General features: G+C 40.0%; 1 protein-coding gene across 2 annotated transcripts in view; it reads right to left on the bottom strand.

Moving 5' to 3' along the window:
* The window catches only part of ROR1 (receptor tyrosine kinase like orphan receptor 1), a 251967-nt gene that overhangs the window by 86805 nt on the left and 138571 nt on the right, over window positions 1-26591 (bottom strand). The window contains exon 2 of one of the 2 annotated variants that reach the window (XM_063427871.1): window positions 25574-25645. The exons of the other annotated variant lie outside the window; for it this stretch is intronic. Coding sequence (XP_063283941.1) covers window positions 25574-25645 — 72 coding nt within the window. The remainder of the gene's footprint in view (window positions 1-25573; window positions 25646-26591) is intronic. 2 annotated transcript variants of the gene reach the window in all.

Genomic DNA, 26591 nt, shown 5'->3' with positions numbered 1-26591 from the left:
CTCAGTGCCAACCTTCTGCAGGAATTAAATTAGAAAAGTTGAACTTGACTGACTCTTTGTCTTTTTTTTCAAAGTAATTTAGTATGCAGCTATCTAAATCCACTTAATAATTTCATGTTTGCAGCTATTTTAATCAAATACAAATACGAACAAATAATATAAACCACAAAAGTATTTCTACAATGCTGATGCTGTCAAAGCAAATTACGTTTTACTAAAACAACAGGGAAATTAAACAGATCAATGTGTGTATTTGGGGAGAAGGCCAGACCCCTAGACAGGGAGGAACCCACTCTTTGTAGACCGTGTCCACAACAAAAAGAACAAATATCTCTCCAAGTCTTTAAACCAGGATCAAAATTCATCTCCTGGCCGGGTTTTTATTATTTTATACTTGTGTAGCAAAGATTAACCCTTCCTTCAACAGGGTTTCAATGCCTTCAGTCCAATCTATGTGGCCAATAATTTATAGGGTTACTTGGACCCATTTAGTGTTTGCGGCTGGTAGAGTCGGAATAAGAAATGATCAATTCATCCATTTGTGAACATGCTAAATAAATCCAATTTCAAATGAGTCTCGATGTCCTCATGATGTCCCAGTGAGCTTTAAAAAGAATAAAATAGGGTCTGACCAGGTTCAAAAATATTCATCTGTGATTGTGGACCTGAATGAGGGACCAGAATTAGGAACCTGAGGTATCGGACACAGTAAAACATTTTTGTGAAGTCAGTGATTTCACTCATACTTTGCTGAGGAAGGCAACGAGCGAGTGCACTATACATGCCATGCACACACGAGTGACAGTCCATATGACGGTGACCTGGAGTTAAAGTTTAACCCATTCAGAATCAATGAAATGACAAGGCTGTCGTCATAACAATGGGTTTGTCTAAACTTGACACTTAAAGGGAACCCATAGTTCTGAAAATAACAAGTGTCATCTTGGGACTATAGACTCCCTTCCGCCCACTCCCCGTTTAGGTTTAAAAATTGTATTTAAATAAATATCACTCATCTTGTTTTTAGCTCAGTCTCATCTTTTGCAGAATGCAGCTCTTCCTTTGAAGACATCACTATGCCTACTCACGTAAAATGCCGTGCTCCATGTAAATGCAGGAAGCATCATACATTGGCCTGCTTAATTGGCAGGAAGCAATTCTTCCGGTGGATCCCACACAATTTATGTCACTGGTCGCCCCTTTAACTCCGCCTACTGATGTCCCACTTCACAGGACCCTGATATTGGGGGGTATTGTACTGTGAAATTGTAAGGAAAACAATACACAATTGTGAGCAGGGGGTTGGGACGTAGGTGCCTTGGGCATGGCTGTATGTACCGCAAGGCTAACAAGGCATTTGCCTTCGGAGGCACTTTCCAAAAAGTGCAAAAACCGCCACCTCCAAATGCCCAGGCTAATGCCTTGTTAGACTTGTTTTATGGGGGCCCAAGAACTGTCCGTCTGGTCACCTTTGGGCCCCCCCCCCCCCCGTGTGTGAGTGAGTGTGTCAGTATGTGTCTGTCAGTCAGTCAAAATGTGTGTTAGTTAACAGGAAGAGGTGTGGCCTTGGCAGAAAGGGGCGGGTACATTTAATTTAGGGGGTTCCCAAATACGGTCATGCCTAGGGCAGCACCAATCCCAAAATACATCACTAGCCTTTGGGCCCTCCCTGCTGTGTGAGCAACAGAACCAGCAGCCTAATAGCACCATAACCACTACAACTGCATGTAGCTAGGAGTGTTGTGGATTTTTACCTTTTTTGCTTTCTGCTTTATAGTGGGTTATTCCCCACATAGAGGATAATAAGTGTTTTTTTTCTGGAATAATCCAATTTATCCCTCTATAGGTAGGGATTGATTGGATTATTTCCTTTATTTTTTCCTTTCACTCCTTACCGTTTCACATAACGTTTTTTTGTTTTTTTTAAATGTTAATCTAAAAGAAGGTGAAAACACAACTCTCAGCTCTTTCTAACTGTATTGCAAAAAGGGAAAACAATATTTATTCGTGGACCAACAAACTGTAAAATAATGTCCATATTAATTGCCTGAGCCCTGTATATCCTGCTTTGCCAAACCATTTTGAATTTGTAGAGCCAGTAATACAGGGTGACTCCCAAATTGGAGAACCGTGTACTCGACAGTAAACGGCTGAGATATGTGGAGGAGTATTGAAAATAACATTTATAGATATACGCACATCGTACAACTGGCTAAAGCAAAGATTAAATAATCTGTGTAACAGAGACACACATCGGACAAGTTCCCTCACACCATATAATTCACTTTCACTGTGTCCCACTTTCTTTCCCTAAATTACAATTCCAGGTTAGTGGAATGTGATTTGTCTAATAACGAAGGAAGTGATGAGCTGAGTTACAAATCTGATCCTCTGGGAGGCCATATTATGTCAAGAAAAATGCCATTAAGCATCCAAAATGGCCAGTGAATGGAGCAATATTTCAGCACAGCTTGTGAGCTCTGCCTGATGGTTCTCTTAACCTCTCAGGGACCAGTGATGGACTAATTCTGCTTCAATAAACCATCCTGTAAAGACCATGTGTTATAACGGAATGCAAATCGTACCTAAGCAGGACATTACATACTGGCTTAGGGTCTCCAGGGACCAAAGAACACGATCCTCAAATTAATCCTGTGTATATTTATCTTGTCCCATGGGGACGGCCATCTTGAAATTGTCTTTACCTATATAATACACACTGTGTTACATGTAATCTTCTAAATGTAACAAAAATATGGTTAACAATCATGGCTCATCTATTATCTGCAAGGAATACTGTAATTAGTGCTTTTTACTCTTACAATGTCTGTAAATATTGCCTCATATGCATCACTTATGACCATGGTATAGATAGGATGACCGAATCGCTGCTTTAATCAGAGTCTTTTATAATAAATGCATACTTCAGGGCTGTGCTTTGTAAAATGAAGACTAAAGATTGTGATTTGTACGTCTTTCTGTCAAGCATCCAGGCCAGCTCGCTAAGGGCAGACAATGCAAAAGTGGGGTCCTAGGGAACAAAGCCGGGGCGGCGGGAAAGGACCCTTTAAACAGGGACTGATCCACTGAAATCGGGATGGTTGGGAGGGCTGTATAATTTTTTTGTTTTATTAATTAGAGGAAAAAAACGTGATGCGTCAATTACAGATTAACAAAATGTAATTGTATAAGAAGAGTTAAAAAAAAATAAAAATAACAATTTATATTATACACCTGCTATAAATAATATAAGGTAGGACGTGAACAGCCGCAGACCATGTGTTGCTAAGAGACAGGAACTATCTGAAAAACTATCAATTGCTGGCGGTGGTATTTTTAACAAGTACCCCAATAAATATCCAAATCAGATGAACTGGAGTTTTTTTGCTTTTTTTATTAAATTTTTTACTCTACATTTTAAATTCAAATGTAATTTCAACAAAATTAATTTAGTAAATAAACTTTAAATTGAACAGAGCGCAGATTTAAAAAAGAAAAATAGTACAGCACATGTCTTTAAACAGATGTAATATTGCAGAATTCCGCAGTTACTGTGAGCAGCTTTTCAATAACTTGGGCCGTGTCACGTGACATCTGGAAAGCCGGCCTAAGAAATGTACTCAGCCCTGATACATGGCCAACACACACATAACACATCATAAGTCATCCTCATAATTCAAATAACATATACTGTATACAGAAACGAAATTCATGTTCCATGCAGAGCTTTCTAACTAACAAAAACATTTTCTTAGTAAGACGCACACTTTGGAAAAAAATTAAGAGACCATTTAAGTGAACGCAAATGCGTTGTGTTAAATTTTGTAAGAATATATTTCTAATTTTAGCTAGGAAATAAAAGTTCCGAAAATGCTTGTGCTATGGTCAATTCTCAAGCTCCATTTCTTTAAAGAATTCATACAACACAATACAGGTTTTTATATTTACCGCAGATAACCCCATTATTACCATATCTAATTTCATACCTCCCAAGTGTCCCTATATAGGAGGGAGAGTCCCTATTTTTGGAACAAATCCATTTGTCTTTCTTTTCTCTGAGCTTCATATCATTGCTAGGGTAAAAAAAAATACTGGGCTTGAGCCCCACAATTATTTGGTGACCCCTTCCTAAATAGTGTGTGCTGGAGATACCATGATACTGTTGTTTGAGATAAGGGATGCAGTGTGTGTGGGGAATGCATTGTGTATGTGCTGGTGACACAGTGTGTATCAAGAAGATGCAGTGTGTGTGTGTGCCCCTCTCAAATCAAACCTATGTCAGTCATTGTTTTTGGATTTTGTGTATAGTATGCATAGTGTGTATAGGGGATGTAGCGAGTGTGTGCATACAGGCTCTAGTGTGTGTGCGTATAGGTTATGTAGTGTGTGTAGGGGTTGTAGAGAGTGTGTGTTTAGAGAATGTAGTATGTGTTTGCTTACAAGCAATCTAGTGTGTGTATAGGGGATCCAGAGTGTGTATGTCAGGAATGTAGTGTGTGTTTGTGTAGGTGGTGCAGTGTGTGTGTGTGTGTGTGTAGAGGAATTAGAGTGTATATAGGGAGCTAGTGTGTGTATGTGTGTAGATGATCCAGAGTTGGGTAAGGGATCTAGTGTGTGTCTGGAATGTAATGTGTTTAAGGGTACAGTATGTGTGTGAAGGGTTCTGTAGTATATATACATATATGTTTGGAAGTATTATGTGTGTGTGGGGGTGGGTGGTGCGGTGTGTTGGGGGAGGTGCAGTGTGTGTAAAGGGTGTAATCAGTGTGTATAAAGGGTGTAATGGGTGTGTCTGAGGGGTGCAGTGTGTGTGCGAGGGTGCTGTGTGCGTGTGCGAGGGTGCTGTGTGTGTGAGGGTGATGTGTGTGTGTGAGGGTGATGTGTGTCTGTGAGGGTGATGTGTGTGTGTGTGTGTGTGAGGGTGATGTGTGTGTGTTTGAGGGTGATGTGTGTGTGTGTGGGGGGTGATGTGTGTGTGTTTGAGGGTGCTGTGTGTGTGTGAGAGTGCTGTGTGTTTGTATGAGGGTGCTGTGTGTGTGTGAGGGTGCTGTATGTGTGTGTGAGGGCACTGTGTGTGTGTGTGAGGGCGCTGTGTGTGTGTGCTGTGTGTGTGATATGTTTGGAGGGATTGTGTTCAGGGGGTAGGCAGATATATGTATATATGTTTGTTGAAAAAAAAAACAAGCATTGTATCCCCCTCCCTTCTTACCTTTAGCCTGGGAGGGGGGACCATGCTGCAATCCCTGGTGGTCCTAGTGGTGAGTGAACGCCAGCCTGTGGGAGTTCACTCTTGCGAGACCCGTAGTGTTGCCATGGAACCCGGAGCGTTGCAAGAGGAACCCGGTGGAGTTGCAAGACAGAGCTCCCTTGGGTCCTCTTCTGTTTTTCTCCCCCGCTGGCGGCTGCATGTCAGTGCTAATGGGCCGGTGAGGGAGATCAAAGATCTCCCTACCTACCGTCATGGAATACAGCAGGGCCGGCCCTCGGATAACGCGGGCTCTGCATAGTCCGGACCTGCTCACCACCAATGCCGGCATAATCCTAATTTCTGCTTCTGGCTGCCGACTCCTGCTTTGTGCACCTTGAGCCTGTGTCACCCAGAGGGTGGGCACCAGATAGCCAGCGATGGAGGCGAACTCTGACCTGGGAGCCAGCTGAGCCAGCCCGTCGCACTGCCACTAAGTATTGTACGTTTTTGTAATTGTCTCATTTATTGTTAAATTTCTACATAATATGCTGGCGCTGAATAAATCCCAGTAAAAATAATAATAACAATAATAATAATAATAATAAGTAAACCAACCATTGAAGATCGGCCATGCATAGCATGTCATTTTGGAGTGCTGGAACTTCAATGATCAGAAATAGTGTTTAGAAATCAGTTTGTGTAAATAAGATACATTGTTCTTGTTCTAAATTGCATTTTAATTGTATAAATTATTATTAGTAAGTCATGTAACATTTCGCAGAACAGATCCATCCCTGGCCATAGCCCTACTCACATCCCTCCTTGTCCATTTGAAATGCTGAGAAGTATGTATTTGCCAAAAAGAATATCAATAAAGATAATAAAAAAGCATTGCATCAAATAAATAAAGGGGCACTATAGGCACCCAGACCACTTCATCTCATTGAAGTGGTCTGGGTGCCGTATCCCTGTCCCCTTAACACTGCAATGTTTTAAAGGCAACCAGTTGAGGCGCTTCCTGCTTCTTCATGGAGTTTAACTGTGTGAAACGACACTGGATGTCCTCACGCTTTGCTTAAGGACATCCAGCGTCTTGAAAAACCCCATAGGAAAGCATTGATTGATTGCTTTCCCAAGGGGAAGGCCTAATGCGCACGCAGCGCTCGTCGCGCACGCACATTAGGTTCTCCCTTGCAATGATGTCGGCGGAGACAGAGCCAGCACCAAAGGAACCATGACACTGGAATAAGGTCAGTTAATAAAATGGTTTTTAACCCTTTCGTTGCTGCAAGGGGGGGCTTATAGGGGCAGTAGGGCAATGTAGTGTTATAAATACAGCATTATTCCTTACACTATAGTGTTCCTTTAATGGATACTCATTGTGCAGTGTAGTACGGTATCAATATATAAGACCAATCCAAGTAACGTAGTATCCTCCAGCATTACTTCTGCAGTAGCAGGTGAATTTAGATCTGAGTGAAGCGCACTTTAAACGTTTCGCAGGCAATGCGTGGAGATATTTGGTTAAGTGCGTGTGTAGGAGGAAGGCACTTTATAGACTGTAAAATGCTTTGTATTTAGTATATTTTGGTTGATGCAGCATATCCATCTTGTGGGAGAAACCAAGAGGAATTTCAGGTTTGTATTCTTATGAATTTTTTTTTTTTTGAAGAAGGAATTTGATGCAGAATACTTAGAGCAGAGGTGCGCTACGATAGGGAGATGAGTTACAGCCGATATCTCTGTAGACAGAGATGACGTTTTCAAAGATACAACTGAAATATTATCCAATACTCCATTTCTCCAGCATGACATATAGTTTATTTGCAGTGGAATGGGCACAAGTAGTTTAAAAATTGTTACAGGTACATCCCAAATTGGGATCTCTATCCTGCCATCCCTGTTTTTAATTGTGATGTTCTCTTCCTGGGAATATTAGGGGAAGAAGCCAAAAAGTGAATCCTTAGCATGTCATTAAATATACTCGATTTACATAATGCCAGTGGAGGGCATTTTGCTCAAATAAGAAAGTTTCAGCAATGCTCTGTTTGTGAATAGACATTGCTGCCTGGCTTGCTGACGTGCCCCTTTTGGACCACTTGCCGCCCCAATTTTCAGCAGAGTCCTTGTTCGATATCTAAAAATGTTCTCAAATATAGATAGAGAATAAAAATCCATTCTATTCTTGGTTCTATTTTACTACTCTGTTAATTAAAGCCCAATGCAAGGAGTTCTGGATATAAGCACCTTGAGGTACTTGGAAAATTAAGTGATTTTGGCACCAGTTAATTCAGAAACTAAATGTGGGAAGCTGTGAGAACCAAGGGTGCCAAATTTTAGAAAGTTACAATAACCCAGAAAAGGAAAGACGAAGGGCTAGAAAGACATGTTTTTTAACAAGTGAAAAATGTGTAAAAAATATGGCACAAAGGAAATGTTACTTGTTTTACATGCAACAAAAATTCTGAACACAATATTGAATAACCAATTAAAGTCCTTGTGTGTTGAGCAGGAAACACCAATCTTGGCTTATTAACTGTCTAAGCCAAGTAATAGATTTTAACGGGTATTTTCAGTAAAACAAACTTTACGGGTCATTTGCAACACCAACTCTCCATGTGGCCCATTCTAAAATGTCAGAAATTGATATTGTTCCAAACCCACTGTATTTATGGAGCTCTGTGTGGCCTGGCACATCAACGCAGAGAGTGCAGGAGGATAAAAGTTATTTGATTATGTAAACATTGCTGCACTCCTTTGATGAGTAAAGGGGTGAGGACTATGCTTAAGCTATAAAGTCTACATTTTGGGTCTGTCAATATAAAGGTCTTACTGGGTTCCTTAGGAGGTCTAGCTATGCATAGGGCAGGTGTGCCCAAAAGGTAGATCCCTAGATGTTGTAAACTACATTTCCCATGATGCTTTGCATGTTTTTAGAATGCCTTTCGAATGACAAAGCATCATACAAACTGTTGTTTTAGGACATCTGTGGACTGACCTTATGGGCAACCCTGGACTAAGGTCTTTTTGGTGGCCTTGTGGACGGGCAGGTATATGTTTACAGTGAAACATTTACTTGTGTGTAAGTTAGAAATCTGAAGCAGATAAGTATAGTTCTGATTATGCTATATTATTTGCATTAATGTTACATTTATGACTACATGTTTGTTCACATTTTGATGGCTGAAAAGGGCAAAAAGCCAGAAGGTGTTATTTGAGGACTAAGCGTGTTCTAAAGTGATTCACAGATATAAAATGTTTGGAACACGAAAATCACTTCCAAGGAAATGTTATCTAATGGAAAGACCTGTTGAATAGACCCCTTGGGTCAGTGTAGATTTTTTAAAAGAGATTTGAGACAGAATGGGAAATGGTAGCATTGATTTTTGAGGTGGCTGCTTATAAGGCCAGACTCCCATACATTTGTTGTCACGTTCTTCCAACGACTAATGCACAATCTGGCTAAAAACTTCCAGCCCCATCCTTGAAACACCTTTAAGTAGCAGACATCAGCCTTTTCGGTTTTGAACTTTTATGCAACATAATAACTTGTGAGAATAATGTGTCATCCCATTTAAAGATAAAGCAATCTACAGTATATTTCTATCCGCTCTGGGAGCTCCAATGCTTCACAACAAGTCTAATAAACACATCTGGAAAATATGCGGGAGGAACACAGCACACTTTAACATTTAGGGAAATCAGTGAGGCAAATCCATCACTTTTTTGGTTTTATCAAAAACAAAAACCACCTTTCGTACAGATAGATTTACGCGTACGGTACCAATTTTCACTTATGAGTGTGTGCTTTATAAAATGGTTAAAGCAGCTATGTCACCGCCTGGGGTCTTTGCATAAAACGGTGACTGCTCCTGTCCATCGTGGATGCTGCCATCTGCTTCCTACTGCCAGGAGCCTGCGTCAACGTTGTACTCTCGCATACAACACTAAGGTCTACGGAGGATCCCACGTGACTGCAAGATCTTTCGTAGATGGAGCCTTTTGTCAAGGGTAGGAAAAATGTTAAGACTCAGTAGTCATTACTTTGTCTCAGTATATCCTTTGTCTGCATTGGAATTTAACTGAAATGCCAACACAGTAAATGGGAGTATTTCACAAACATTGTATCTTTGTGAAATACTAATTTTGGATGGGGGGCGTGATGGAGACACTTTAAAACATGCAATGAACATGCCACAGTGCCTGCACAAGTACATAGAAACGTTAAAACACATGATCTTAACCCCTTAAGGACCAAACTTCTGGAATAAAAGGGAATCATGACATGTCACACATGTCATGTGTCCTTAAGGGGTTAAAGAGGTTTTTAATTAGATACCTTTCCATTTCCAAGGTGACTAAAGAACGACACTTCATGAATTGCGACATGATGTGTGGCTACTAACAGGATTTTTAGGCAACTTTATGACCTTGGTATACCCATTCATGTAAATGTAGAAATACTGGAGCACAAGACTTAAACTATTTATTTATACAAGCTAAGTATATATACCTTACTATTATTATTACTATTTACAACAAAGCCCCAGCAAATTCCAAAGCGTGGTACAACAGACAAGTATTTGCAACAAGACAAGTTGGACGCACAGGAACAGACGGTGTTAAGAGTCCTGATCAAACAAGCTTAAATCCTAGGGAGTACAGTAAAGTGAGACAAGAGGTAAGGGTAAGATGGATTTCATGTATGGGATAAGTAGGTTGCTAGAATATTTTACTATTATTATTATTATTTTATTATTTATAAAGCACCATCATATTCCTTAGCGCTGTGCAATGAGTGTTATTGGCACTCATTGTGATACGCTCATACCTATTATAGATTACTGTGGCTTTTACTTCTATGGAGCTCTGTGATACATTCATAGACATCTCACAGGTCAATGTGAGTTTTACTGCTATGGAGCTCTGTGATACATTCATAGACATCTCACAGGTCAATGTGAGTTTTACTGCTATGGAGCTCTGTCATACATTCATAGACATCTCACAGGTCAATGTGAGTTTTACTGCTATGGAGCTCTGTCATACAATCATACGCATCTCACATGTCAATGTGGGTTACTGCTTTGGAGCTCTGTGATACAATCATACGCATCTCACATGTCAATGTGGGTTACTGCTTTGGAGCTCTGTGATACACTCATACACAATTCACATTTTATTGTGAGTTTTATTGCATTAGATTTCTGTGATACACGCAGGCACAATTTATATTTTATTGTGAGTTTTATTACATTGGAGCTCTGTGATACAATCATACACATCTCACATGTTAATGTGGGTTACTGCTATGGAGCTCTGTGATACACTCATACACAATTCACATTTTATTGTGAGTTTTATTGCATTGGAGCTCTTTGATACACTCAGATACAATTCATATTTTATTGTGAGTTTTATTACATAGGAGCTCTGTGATACACCCAGACACAATTGACATTTTATTGTGAGCTTTATTGCATTGGAGCTCTGTGATACACTCATATACAAGTCACATTTTATTGTGAGTTTTATTGCATTTGAGTTCTTTGAGTCATTCACTCCACACATTATATTTAGTTTTCTTGCTAGGAAACTCATTGATACATAGATACAACAGATATCTCAAGAAAATATTGTCTTGGGTGGGGAGATTTGAGACCAAAAAGACAGTTCCCAAAAAGAAAAGCCATGACAGCCGTAGCAAATAAACAAATCACCTCCACACACCTTCATTGGCCTATACTTGAGCATAATAATGTGGTTGTAGATGGATCGAGCTCATTTTATCTCAGCAAAAAATGATCTAAGGAACAGTAAATCCATTCAGATATTCTCTTTGTCTCAATTACCAGCTTGGTCCTTGACGTGAGACGTGAGTCATTTCTTCCCATGGTCTAGTTGAAACCTTCATGATTTTCTCCTAACATTCCATGTTGTATCCTACGTTGGATATCGCAATTAGCGCGTCTAAGAATGAAGTCCCAGATGGTGGTTTAACATTCTATGGACTGGAAGACTCTTATTTATTTTATTCTTATCTCTAACAATTAAAAAAAAAAAAAGCACCCCCCAAAGGGGCGAATGGAATTCCATATTTCATCCTCATGTTATGATAAATATCTGGATTTAGAAACTGTAAAAATTCCTGATGTGCATGTGTAGGCAAACACTACTGATTATCTGGCAGTCAGCACATACCTAATCACGAGAAGCCTGATGGAACAAACATTAATGCAATATCTGTCTAGCAATATTAGGTTGAATGAGGTTACCTACCTCCCTTTTAGAAATGCGCATAATTGGGAATTATTAGGAAACTCTGATCGCTCTGTTTAAGACATAATACATCTGTGAAGCCAGCTGCCCGAGAGCATCTGTCTCGTCTTACGAAATAAAAGGAGAACAATAATATTAGAAGGAGTTTAAATTATCCATTACAATATTTATATAGTGTTAAACACATATGCATTTCTCTACAAAGTCAGACCAGACAGAGTAGTATAATAAGAAATCATTGGACCTTCTCTCACAAAAAAAAAAAACAGTTTGTAATAGTCAGAATAAGTGGGTAGAAGAGCCCAAGGACCAATGGATGTCCACTCTTTAAATGGGCTCTTTTACAAATTATTTGCTTAAATGGACAGTATAAGCCAGCAGAGTTTTTAACCAGTGTTCCATGGCAAACTGGTGTGGATTAAGCCATCGCATTGTGTTTCATGACTGTCTCTGTTTCTGTATGTACTCAATTGGTTTGGAGACATTTACTACTGACTCCACTCCAAAATGTTGTTGTTTTTAGTTGATATACCCACAATGAAAACATGCATTTGTTTTATTGGGGATGTGTCTGAAAACTGCTTGCAAACGCTGCAAATCTCGTCTTCAGCCTTTGCAAGCCCACCGCTTCTAACCCCACCCAGATTTCTGTGTCTGTCCAATCAGAGGCTTTCCAATTGAGCTCAATGACAAGTCTTTACAAGGCAAGTGCTCTGACCATATGCTGCCTCTTGGATTTACCTCTACTGAGCTAACCAAACCAGGAAGTAACAGGATCGGTTGTCTGATTGACAGCCAGGGGGTTGTAGCAAGTTTAATGTATAAACGTGTAAACGGCACTTTTTGTAAAATCTAAAATACAGGACACTCTCTTCATGCATAAATCACTCCAGCAAGCTAAAGTGCTTTAGGTGTTTGGAGTGTTCCTTAAATGCTGTGTAGCAGTGTTACACAATGCATGTTGAAAATAAATTATGTCCATGGCGATAAGAAACCATTATTTTAGATTATTTTTATTGCCCCAATCCCACTCCCTGATAATCCATCAACTTGGGAACAAATTTGTCAAACTATATTCACTTCCTACCCCATACCTCCCAACAGGAGGGGGGGGGGGGAGGAGCAATTCTTCCAAGGGGGCATCACCAGTGACTCAACTTGTGTTGCCCATGATGGGTGGGCCTACCCAGAAAGTAGGCAGGTCCACCCATTGAAGAAGGCTTGTGAGCCTGGCAACAAGCATGCCTCCCACCAGGCCCCCACATAGAGGACCATGCAGGGAGCGCCGCTACATCCCTCTCTGCATGGCACTAGTGCCCAATGCACAGCATGAGCAGGTCTAATGCTGCGTTCACACTGTGTTACCCGAGAACTGTTCCATTGTATGTCCGGATGCCAGACACCAAGGAACAAGATTGGGACCATGGGACAGGACCCTGAAATTGGGACTGACAAAAGCAGGGTAGTTGGAAGGCATGCTTCCCTACTTTTCTGGTGTTTTAGTAAGGGATTGGTATCTGGACCTCAGAATTGAGATTACGAAGGCTTGCACCCTCTCACTACCTATTGTACACAGTCATGATACAGAGTGGATTATAGCGATGGCTAAGAGACAGATGAAGAACAGCAAAATGTTGCTAAACATTATCCAGCTAACTGTTAATAAGGAATGTAATAGTCATGAAGCTAAATGAGTCATTTAAACTTCCAACACATTTCCACTTTTCACAAGGTGCTAGAACTTTCTGTTATAACATATTTAACAGTTACCATTTTAATTGTACATGTGCACCTTTTTATTTAAAGAACCAAACATGATTCAAATTATATACCTGCTCTCTGGCTGGCAATTACAAAACAGTCCATGCAAGTTCATTTGTGTAGGCCCCGCCTACTGCGTCAGAGCCAATTTAGACAGGTTAGCAACCAAAATATGCAAGTGAAAAGATTCTGTAAACTCATACAATAAGCAACGCTTGTAGTGACAACGCAAATATTGTCTTATTTACTTTGAAATCTACAAACATTTTGTTACTGCTCTAATTGCTCCACAACTCCAAATATTATTTTTTTCCTTGATGTTACTTGTTTTCTCTATAATAAACAATCCTTGCGAGCTGAAAAGTGGTTTATTGTTATGAAATAAACGAGGAAACATGAAAACAGCCAGAGCACTTTAATCTGCAAAGATGGGCGCCACTTGCTGTAAACCACACTTTACACAAAGCGCTGTTCTCCTCAGCGAGTCTCGCACAGAGAAACAGCCTTTAATCCTGACCCAGTACTGTTAAACCATTAAAAACCCTTCACATTCGAAAACAATGCAGCACTGCGTCTTGGTAACTTGTTTCTTACACATGTGCAGGATTACTCATTACAGTTATATTGTCCGGAATTCAAAGTGAATTTAAACATTAAAGGAACACAGTGTTAGGAATACAAATGAAGTGACTGGGCCCATTTTGTCTCTTGCAGCTCCGATCTCCAAAGTAAGGCTCCGCCTATTTGGCTGAGATCATCGAGATTGATGATCTTAGCCAATCCAGTGCTTTCTCATAGGAAAGCATGGGAGGCTAGTACACATGTGCGGTGATTGTGTGTGATTGTGCTCCATGTTGCCCTCTCCTGCTTGGCTTTTTTCAAGGAAGGGGCACTATGATTCCTGGTGGTCCAATAGGGGTGGTGATGCGCTGCAGAATATGTTGGAGCTGTATAAATAATTGTGATTTGGTTTTAAAATGGACCTGGGTCACATAACCACATCAGTTTTTTCCTACAGGAATGGCATTAAGCAATTGCAATCCAGTTCAGTCTTGGTACAGCCAGGGCGCAAGTTGCGTTGTTTATTTTTCTCATCCTCCTTGTATTATATACAAAAATGTCTTTCTTTTTTAACCTGTCAGACCATTTTTTTTTATTTTTTTTAGTTGTGCAAGTGATAACAATGCATCTTACACTGCCACAACGGCATATGCAAGTACAGTTTTGACACAATTGTACATATATATGACAGTTTGGTCTCGGCACAATGTTTATATTATAAAGATAGTCAAACTATTATAACACGTTTGTTTCGGGTTTCGACAATTTTAGCATTCAGAGTTACACGAGTAAGAGAGGCAAGAGACGTGACCCGCTCAAAATAATGATTTGCACGCTATGTAGCACGTTTAAGTTTCATGGGATTAAGTCCCTGGCCATAGGTCTCCATGCGTTCTCAGACCATTTATTACATTGAAAGGATAAGTAAATAAAATATAAAAAAAATCTTAGGAAGAGGCGTCTTCTCTTTAATTCCTCACTATTAATTCTGTCTGTTAGTTACCAGTACATAAAACTCACGCAGAGATTTTGCAGTCCATCGAGTCCATCCAGCTTGTGTCCTACAAAAATCGACGACCTGTAACTTGCAGTCTAGGTCTCCATTGTGAGTGCACATTCTGTGTTTATTTATGCTAATTCACAGTCAAAATAAACAGCAAAGGTTTTTTTTTTTATTACCAGACTAACTGCAAAGCGACACTATAAACATTTTTTTCACGCCGGATGAAAAAGTGAATCAATACATTTGTGCCTCTGAATTTATTACAAAGAGCAATTTTGGGTAAATAAACAAGCAGAGTTTGCAAGTCTGGAAACCCAACAACTTAAAAGCGTCGAGGGATTTCTGATGTCACAATGAATGCACGTTCCAGCAAAGAGCTTTGTGTACGGGAAAGACAGAAAAACCATTAAGATCATATTGAATGGAACGTTACTTTGTATTTAATGCTAAAGAGAGCAAAAGTAACTTTTATTTTGACACAGAGACATATGCCTGCTATTGAATCTAACTCCTATTAACTCTAACTTTGCCTGTTTAATGTCTGTTTTCAACAAGATCGCCAACAGATTTCAAACAGGAATTTATAACGAGAGATGTCTTTTGACCTTTTCATCACTTTGCATTCAAAAAATAAATAAAAAAATAGGTGTCAGGCAAGCCAGAAAATATTAATTCAAAGCATTTAATTATTTAACGTATCCCAAAAGAATTACATTAGACCTCTCTCCACCTCACTGATTCCAGAAAGCACATGTGTTTTACTTGGGTTTTTGTTTGTTTTTGTTTATAGTACAGCATTTTGTATGTATTCCAGATATCTCCATACGCAATCCGTACAAATGTCTAAATCTATAAAATGCAAATGGGATCTTCTTCATGGTGAAATTCTAAAACTGGGGCAAATGAACTGTCTCTGAAATATGTTGTTGTTTTCATATAAATTGTTAGTGGATTACTTATAAACCCCTCGAGTCTTTGGGAGATCATTTTGGACACAACTACACAATAGTTAGATGAGTGAGCTGTTATTGAAAACCTGAGATAAGAACGGAGAGCTTTTTATCTCCTAGAAAAACAGTGCAGTGGACAAAGTTTTGTAAGAGGTGTTATCTAAATGCTAAGTCGGTGGTGTTGGAGATTTAATAAGTCATGTATGGGATGCTGAGCAGAGCAAAAAGTAAGATTTATTAGCCTGACATGAGGCCCACTTGTGCCATGACCATGACACATGGAACATTTCAATGAGCACATACGTCTTGTCCCATCTATCAGGGCACTTCAACCTCCGGCTGTAAACATACAAGCAACTCTCGACAGATGTTTCAGCCTCTCCTGCACTTCATGCAGTGGTAACCCTCTAGGTACAGTGAGCCACAGGGGCTATATTTCAAATATTCATCACTCTTATGGGTCAGTTCACTAAGGGTCGATGTTCAAATTAGCGTTTTGCACATAATTTCTGATGTTTTTGTGATATTCTTGAAGCCTTTTGCACTGATTAAAAATCACAGTTCTGGCTTCACACAATGCCATACATACATCCCATGACTGAGATGTTTGAAGTTGAGAAAGGAGCGGTGGCAGAGCCATTGAGTTGTGCATGGTTGGACAATCTAGGTGTAAAATCGGCTGCCCATGTACAGGGAAATGTGGGTGAGCCCTTTCTGCATCTCTTTTTTTTAACATATTTGACTTTTATTGTTTTCAAATAGTTATGCACATACATACAAAGACAACACAGTCGTACAACATTGACAGTGCAAGTGTTTTACTGAAGTGATAGTGTGGCAAGTCACATTTCCTTTTGGTATGATATGCAAACATACGGTATCATTACAGCTGATGACAGTCTGTGTACATCAGTGGTAGTCAACCTTTTTTTACCTACCGCCCACTAATGCATCTTTTTGGTTGAAAAAATTTCCTTACCGCCCACCAGTTTTCGCGCAAATGCGGAATATTTTTTAGAAAGGAGGGTGTTTAACAAAAAATAAATGTACGTACATTTATCTTTTTATTTCTACTTAATGCAGGTTTATAAGGTGTTTAGCTTTATAAAGTTTAATGAGAAAACAATAAAGTAAATTGAAATTACCTTTACTAGTGATTAATGAGATCCTTGAGGTTGATGCTGCGAGACTAAATATTTGATATCTGGTTCGATTTTCGTAAGGAACAAACAAAGGTCTCTTTCAGTGATATTCAGACGACTTCTCTGTTTGCGCATAATATGATTTCTCATTTGTGCGTCAGCTCATCTCCTCTCCCTCCTCAATTCCCCTCCCCACCTTTTTCCCCCTTTTTTCTATTTTTTAACCTTCCTTGTATCAATGCCCAGTAGGAAGGCTGAGCTAGGTAGCCCACTTACTATATAGTCCACTATAACAGACAGACACACGTACAGACACACATGCACACATACAGACACACATGCACACATACAGACACACATGCACACATACAGACACACATGCACACATACAGACACACATGCACGACACACACAGACACACATGCACGACACACACAGACACACATGCACGACACACACAGACACACATGCACGACACACACAGACACACACAGACACATACAGACACACATACAGACACACACACAGACACACACACAGACACACACACAGACACACACACAGACACACACACAGACACACACACAGACACACACACACATGCACAAATACAGACACATAGACGACACACATACAGACACACATAGATACATACAGACACACATAGATACATACAGACACACATAGATACATACAGACACATACATACAGACACACATACACGACACAACACATACAGACACACATACATACAGACATACATACAGACATACATACACACACACACACGACACATACATACACACACACACGACACACGACACATACATACACACACACACGACACATACACACATACACACACACATACAGACACACACGACACACATACACAAGAAACACACAACACATACAGGAACACAGACAGACACACATACTCACAAGACACATACATACAGACACACACACCAACAGACAGTCACACATACATACACACACAAGACATATATACAGACACACACACACACACACACACAACATACATACAAAGACACACACACACACACACACACACAAGACATACATACAAAGACACACACACACACGACATACATACAAAGACACACACACACACACACACATTATATTTAAGTCACCCTCCTGTTTCCTACCTTTTAGATTCAGGAGGGTGACTTTCCCTGGGGTCCAGTGGTGGCTCAGGTGGATGGGAGTCAGAGTTCCCACTCTGACTCCCTGGTCTTCCTCCCGCGCGGCTCTCAGTGTTAGCTGGGAGGAGTGACGTGCAGTCACTTCCTCCCAGCTCTGCGATGTCATCACAGGGGGCCCGGTCGCGCTGTTAAAGCGCCCAGCGCTGACCGAGCCCCCTCACAATCCACATCCATCGGGTGGCCCTGACAGCATGGGCCACCCGATGGACCTCTCCATATGCGGCCCCGGCGGTTTGCCGCGCGGGCCGGGGCCGCAAATTGTCACGGCGGTACCCAGTCGCAGGGGTACCGCCGGCTCGCACCCGCCCGCCCGGTCGTCAGGTCGTCAAAACCTGGAAATCCCTACCGCCCACCTGAAATCCTAAAACGCCCACTAGTGGGCGGTAGGGACCAGGTTGACGACCCATGGTGTACATAGTCACGTTTGGATAACCTGGCCAAGATGCTCCATCCATTATACAAATAAACACTCTTCGATGAAATTGAGATTCAGTCGTACAACCTGTGTGTAGTGCCTGATGGCACAAATGAGGGTAAGGGTGTGCAAACATTTAACTTGGAAAATTGCTTTTTTGAGATAAAGGGGAGAAAACTAGGGTTCCAGCCGTGTTATATGGTGCCTAAAATATGCTTCTGTGTTCTCTTCTACTCAGACCAGTTATGCTATGCTATCTGCCATGGACCTGGGGCCACTGTCCTGCCTGCATCTCAGTATTTCAACCAAGTGCCACAATTCCTCGTGTTGTTGCGCCTTCCCCACTCACCCTGAAGGACATTTGATCATATTGGAATACGGTATTCAACCACTTTGAAATCTCCACCAGGGAAGGGATCACATTGCTCTTCCAATGGGAGGCTATGGATATCTTAGCAACCGTTAGCAGATTAATAATTAGTGTGGTGTACGGGTTATAGCTCAGTGTGGGCAGTATATGTAGAAGATACCCCTCAGGTGTTAGTGGGAGGGAAATTGTGGTAACAGTGCAAATGAGACTCTGTAAACATGTCCATAGGGGCATAATTCTGGACAAGCCCAGAAGATATGTGGCATCGTGCCTCCAGCAGGATGGGGATACTGTGTCATAGATCTTAGACAGTTTGTGAAGAACCAGGTACCATAGCATCGTAATTTTGCTATATGCTTCCCACAAGGAAAGGCTCCTGGAAGTTTTCCTGGTAAGGGTAATGGCCCCATGCCACTACAGTAGATTAAATTTAACTTTCTGCATCTCTAGCGGTAGGCGATGTTTCAAGATGATGTGGCTCTCTTTCCCGCCTCCCCGATTTATTGGGCTGTATTTTTTTCTAACACATGCTGATTGGTTCGCCGTACGATGCCAATATTATATTTTTGGATGTGCTTATTATTTTGCAGCAAAAACTGGTAGGGCTCTTCATCCCACCTGCCTCTATGGATTAGTTTCCACTGTCCTGCCATAATAATGGTTTTATTGACCTGCACTTTTTAAGGACAGGGTTTTGAAATCAGGACTGTTCTGTCAGATCAAGGACAGTAGTGGCTATGCAATGCTGAGCAACCACAACGAAACTGAGCAATCATCACGGACAAGCTAACACAAGTCATCCAACGATGGTCAAGTAGAGATTTGGTATAACAGCCAACAACACGGCCCCGGAATCTGGTTCTATACACGAACTACATTATCCAAATCTACAAAAAGAAACAATGTGTGTATACACCCACCACAGAGTAATACGTGCTTAATTTATATCAGCAGAAAGAAACTTTCCTGTGTAGGATATGATTTCCAATAGTATCCCAAAAGACTTCCTCTTGTCTTCCACACAATATAAGCAAAAAAAGGGGATGATCTGCTGAACCAATCACAAATAAAACAACATAGCGTATAACTGTGTATAAAGGCAAATTGTAAAAGTTGCATTCACAAGTGGCCACTCACACTTTTACTGAAGTTTGCAAGCCTTGAATATTTTCCTTTTCAAAATGGAAATTCCAAATCCTCTGTCTGAGTTAAAATCTCCATAGATGTGTTGGCAAATATGTGCTCAAGAAAGAAGTATATATATATAAAAAATGAGATGCACATTTAGAGTGAAGTACAAAAAAAGTATTTAATAACTTACATCAATCCAAATCCAAATCTAGCCTGGACCGGCCACGGGTACTCACTAAACAAACACTCCATGCTGGAATTGACACACAATTTTTAATGCATTTAAAAAAAGAAAAGCTCACTTAATATATAATGCCTGTCAATCTGACGTGCATATGTGCTGGGATGACACAACTCTCTTAAACCTGCGAGTGTCACCAGTGCATTGAGTTGCATCCATGGCAAGCTCCTACCCAGATCATCCGCTTGTCCTGGCTGCCTTCCTCCCAGTATTGGCGAGAATGAATTGAATAAAGTATGACCAGTGGAATAGTTCAGTTGCTTCCATTGGCTTCATTAATTATTTCCTTGCAATCACATTACACCACAAATACACAATTTTCTATGAACAAAACTTTTAGAAATGTCTCCCACAGAAGTGCATTACATCTTGTATGCCTCCAGTGGTCAGTTGTGGTACTGCAAGTTTTTACGACATACAGCTTATTCTGAGCTGTTACAATTTCCCAGTAGTAAATAATCGATCCTGCAGCTTCATATGGGGCTGTATAATCACACCTATAACTCTGAGTGTTCTTATCTAGCTACACCCTGTTCTAAATGGAATGTTACTCATTGCAGACCCTCTAGGAAAGAGATGCATGTGACCGAGGTGGCCCCTGGAAGTAACAGGTTAGGGCTCGCTGCCAACTAGTGTTCTGTTTTTATAAGTGGCCCTTATTAACCCCGTGTGTCACTCGGACTAACCACCAGGGGTTTAATATTTTTAATTACACAGATATCTCATTACACTTTAGAAGGTTTTTTTTGTCATCATGAAACGTGACCTTCTGGAGGGGGGTTAGTAATCTTATTGTTTTTATTTCCTTATCACCAAGAGATACACACCACAATAACACAGTTACAGCTAAAGAAACAGTGGAAATCAGGAAATCATGCTGAAATGTTTCAGTTTTTCAACTTATATCACACTTGGGCAGAAAATGCTCCCTTTGTCGTTCAAAATGTTATTAAAGGTATACAAAAACAGCAACAAACATTACAGGACTATGAACCGTAAATACATTCCCCCCCCAAAAAAATACCCTTTTTTAGAGTAATTAAAAATTGTTTTTTTTTATTTTTTAAATTTAGTCCAGTTTCCATCTCGTTGTGAAAGAGAGCAAAGCGCATATGTCACCTGCATACAAGACAAGGTCAAAGTGTCAGACTCTCTCCCCGTGCCTCTATGATGGTTAGATTAAGGGACTTCAGTACGTGTTGAATTTATGACACAATAAGAGACCCAGATCATCATTGGGAGTGGTAACACATGGTCCCAGTGGTGTCAGGAAAGGAATTTTAGAAGAGCAGTAAATCTTACTAATGATCCAATAATCCATCATAATTACTTTCCAAGACAAAGTGGGGAGTGATCTATTTATACAGGAGAGAAAAGAAATCTGCAGGCGGCTTAAAAAAAAAAAATATTATAATAGTAATAAATATTTCACACCGCACTTTGAAAAAAATTATTTATTTCTCCCAATAAAACATTCTATTTTATCGTGGTGTGCACTACAAAAATAAACAGAAATAAATAAATAAAAAGAGTTCATTAATAGCATCAAATTAAAGATTCAGCTGGGAGCTATTCTGCAAATAACAGGCTCGGATTCGCAATCTTGTTTTTTTTTTTTTATCAGTAACTATCATGGAAGGTTTGGAACTTTGTGATGCAATTCCTAAATGGTAATATCAGCTAAATGTACCGTAGCTTGAAGAGACCAGAAGAGATCATCGTTTAGGATTCCTACAGAGGTATAAGTTAGATATTGGGGTACAGCGTGTACAGAGACAGTGGCTGCATGATGTACACAATTGCTCTCGTAAGCAGCACATGCGCTGTGGTTGCTATGGAAACTCCCTAGACAGCGCTTTTAGTGACGTGATGTCACTCAGTTCCAATGCTGGCACACTGGCAACGAAGCCAGTGTGCTGATGTCACTAAGGCGGTTTGTCCTGCTGGGAATACGTCCTCAAGCAGTGCACGTCAAAGAAGTCAGGAGGAGGAGCAGAGGATGACCCCCACAAAGCTTGAAGATGGCGGCACCCGTGACAGAGAAAAGGTGAGTAAATCTCTATATTTTACAATGAGTGCATCATATTTTTGTGATATCCGGTATATTCAATGTAGATGGGAGTGATTTCAGGTAAGTTAATTTTTTTACAACACCCTCGAAATGCGAAAATGTTCACCTTTGCGGATGGAAAATACACCCAACGTGATAAGCTGAGATCTAGGGCAAAGGAACAAAATGTTATTAAACCCTGAAAATGACTCCACTATCCTAACATGCATTAAAATAAAAGTCCCTCCACCGATGCTCTTGGGATGGGAGATGTAGACCTACATCCAGATCCTTGGATTCCTCAGTCCCTTAACCCAATTAGTGTGCCACTAATAATCTTCTCAATCAGGACCCGCTGATGAGTTTAAATAATTGAGGCCATTCTCATCAAGACAAAAGTTCTAAAATTAGGAAACATTCTTTTGGTTTCCATGGCAATTGCCCGTGTTTTCACTTGTTTCCAGAACTGCATCTGTTTTGCCTTTGATGAATATGGCCTTTGCAGATAAATGAATGCAGACTTTGTTTCAGTTTACTGTTCTTTAATTTGCTTTCTTTTTCATATTTTGATTAAATTCTTGAATAATATAGACTTTTATTTACCGTAAGTGCTATCATAAATCTACTCTCTACTTATTTAATTACAGCAACTATGGAGCATGTAGTGTAGTCGCTGCAAAGCTAAGTAGAGAAACTGTCTGTAGGAAGGTTCTCCTGCTACTCTCATGTCTGTCAATCAGATATTTGATTGACAGGTTGCGGACGTGGCATTTTTTTATTTATGTTTTTAAAAACTTTTTTTAATTGATGCATTTGCTAGCAATTCTGTATACACACATTGTATGCTCTTTAATATGAAGATACTGTCTATGTACCATAATAGGGAAAGAGCTGGTAAAAATGCTGGTAGAATAAGGAATCTGACCACAATCACTTGCAGTAAAAGTGCTTGCTATTTATAGCTTATAAAAAGCATCTTATCTTGTTTACATTATCTAATATGTAAGCCATTCCATTAAATCTCGGGAACCAACATCTGGCACCTTAAATTGCAACACAGCATTTACTCTCTTCTTGTGGATAGAGACCTTACCATCAACATCATCATAACAACGAATATTTTACTGTGGCTACCCCTTTAATTTATCAAACCTAAATAATACTACAACTCCCTGATTTGCCTAAAAAGGAAAGTCAGACAGACCTGACATGCGATGTCAGTTATAATTATCATTTGTTATTAAATAGGTTATTAAAGAGATTATTGGTGCCTCCTGCAGGAAATCTCTCAAGGCAGGACATTTCTAGACTAAAACGTACATTTGCAGATTAATAGAATTGTCTCTATTGTTAAGCCCGTCAGCGAGACGAACATATGGTTTATTGCAATGAGGAGAGATCCCAATCTTTACATATAATGCACTAGTTTAGAATTCTGGACAGATAAGTTCCCAATTTCAATAGAAAATATATATTGTCTCATTTGTAACCAAGTCCCTTTGGTGTTGAAGTAATTGCTCCAGAATTGGAAGGACTGCTGAAGAGCGATCTCAGAGACAGGTCGGATGGTAGCAAAGTGTTCTTTTTATGCCTCTTAGAAATAGCAAGGAAATTACATCAATATAAAAAAACAAAGTATGACAAAAAAATCATATTCTTTTGGAATGAAATCAATTATTGAAAAAATACATTTTTCATCCAAAAAAAAGTAATTGTGAATTAATATGGCCCACAGTGTGTTGTTCAGGTCTGATGCAAAATCTAATATTACTTAAAGGACCAGTTTGGGCACCAACATAATCAAAATTAAGTTGTTATGGTGTCAGGGGGTCCCACTCAATTTACATTCAGTACACCTCCCGACCCTTTCCATCCAGTACATGTCCCCCACCTCTCCCTTTACACATCCCCTACCCATCCAGGACACGTTCCCCACCCCTCCCATCCAATAAACATCCCCTACCCATCGCATCCAGGACATGTACGCCACCCCTCCCATCCAATACAGGTCTCCTGCCCATTGCCATCCAATACAGGTCTCCTGCCCTTCGCCATCCAGGACATGTTCATCACCCTTCCAATCCAATACACGTATCCATATCCAGTACATGTCCCCCACCCCTCCCATCCAGTACATATCCCGACCCTCCCATCCAGTACACATCCCGACCCTCCCATCCAGTACATATCCCCACCCCTCCCCTCAGTACATATCCCGACCCTCCCATCCAGTACACATCCCGACCCTCCCATCCAGTACATATCCCCACCCCTCCCCTCAGTACATATCCCCACCCCTCCCATCCAATACACGTCCACCACCACCCCATCCAATACACGTCCACCACCCCCCATCCAATACATGTCCCCCACCCCTCCCATGCAGTAAATATCCCAACCCTCCCATCCAGTACATATCACCACCCCTCCCATCCAATACACGTCTACTACCCCCCATCCAATACATGTCCCCCACCCCTCCTTTCCAGTACATATCCCGACCCTCCCATCCAGTACATTTTCCCCACCATTACCATCAGTACATGTCCCCCACCCCTCCAATCCAGTACATATCCCTGACCCTCACCCAGGTATGATACCTATTAAAATAGGGATTTATTGGATAAGTTTAGCAATGCTACATATGTGAGAATCGTGATTGGATAAGACATTTCCTGGTTGGGGCAAAGCTCTCTGCAGAATCAGCATGAGAACAAGCATATATTTGTAAAACTTTTTAAGGGTGTTGCATTTTTATATATTTTTGATGCATTATCTATATGTTCACAAGAAGAAGATTTAAAAAGAAAATATCAGTTCCAGCCTGGTGTGTCTCTTAAACCACGTAGATCTGCATTTCATTTTTTTCCTTTTTTTTTTTTTTTTTACAGTGAGAACAATCAAACCAATACTATATATAAAATTCAGCAGAACATTTGGTGCGCTTTGAAAACAATTGTTAAATATTATCATCTTAAAACTGACCAGGCCTCAGTTAGGTCACTTTTTAACGTAAACCACATCTTGAACCATTTTTTTCCCATGTGGAACCTTTTTTTTTTTTAACATAGAAAACAATAACTAAAAAAAAAAAAAAAAACCTTTCCCTTCGAATCTCTAAAATTTCAGTCATTAAATGTCAGAACGAGTATTAGACGAACAAGATTTCTTTTATTTTGGGCATCATAATTAAATATGTCAGATCAAAGAAATGCTGGGAAATATGGATTCTGTTTCATGCAACTCCTTTTACCTTTATCAGGATCATGTGTAATGCTCCATGTAGAGGTAGGTCTTAAATCAGAAGCAACTGTCAGACCAGTTCCTGTGGGGGGTGAAAAAAGGGAACACTTCATATATATCAATTTATTGACTGCTACAAAGTCCATATATCTCCACGCAAGCACTTTAATACAGCGATTCAAACTCCAGCCTCTGGGGAAAGTTAATTACACTCCTGACGTACAGAAAAAAAGTATAAAATCACTGGCAAAATTATTAGCAGAAATATATATTTATATTAAATATAATTTAAATATAAATATAACATTTATATAGAAAGCAGCACATCGGATAAACAAAGATAGTAGTTAAGTTAAGTGGAATTAACAAAACAGAACAAAAGTATTTTAAATTCTTGGGGTACTTTCTTCCATTCCACATGTACATGTTTTAAGTTTGTACTGCGATGGGTGAAGGTAGAAAAACATGTTTGTTTTGCTATTCAGAAGCTTTTAAAGAGACACTATAGTTATCAAAATAAAATTTGCTTAATGAAACAGTTTTTGCGTATAGATCATGCTTCTGAAGTTGCTCTGCTTAATTCTCTGCCAATTAGGAGTTACATCGCTTTAGTTTCTGTTTATGCAGCCCTAGCAACACCATCGCTGGCTGTGACTGACACCGCCTGCATGAAAACAAAGTGGTTTAATTTTCAATCAGATGTAACTAACTTTAAACATTTTTATCTCTTTCTCTGTAGATTGAACTTTAATTACATACAAGAGGATCCTGCAGGGTCTAGCAAGCTATTAACAGAGATAAGAAATTCTAAATTAAACAAAATTTGCAATACAGGAATTGTAATGTAAACATTACATGACTCTTTACAGGAAGTGTTTGGGAGGGCTGTGTAAGTCACATGCAGGGAGGTGTAACTAGGGTTGCATAAACGAAGTGATTTAACTCCTAAATGGTAGAGGAGAATTGAGCAGTGAGACTGCAGGGGCATGATCTATACACCAAAACCGCTTCATTAAGCTAAAGTTGTT

Source organism: Pelobates fuscus, chromosome 7, assembly GCF_036172605.1.
Source record: "Pelobates fuscus isolate aPelFus1 chromosome 7, aPelFus1.pri, whole genome shotgun sequence".
NCBI lineage: Eukaryota > Metazoa > Chordata > Amphibia > Anura > Pelobatidae > Pelobates > Pelobates fuscus.
Note: the sequence above shows the minus strand (reverse complement) of the source record. Positions and strands in the feature narration are given on the sequence as shown.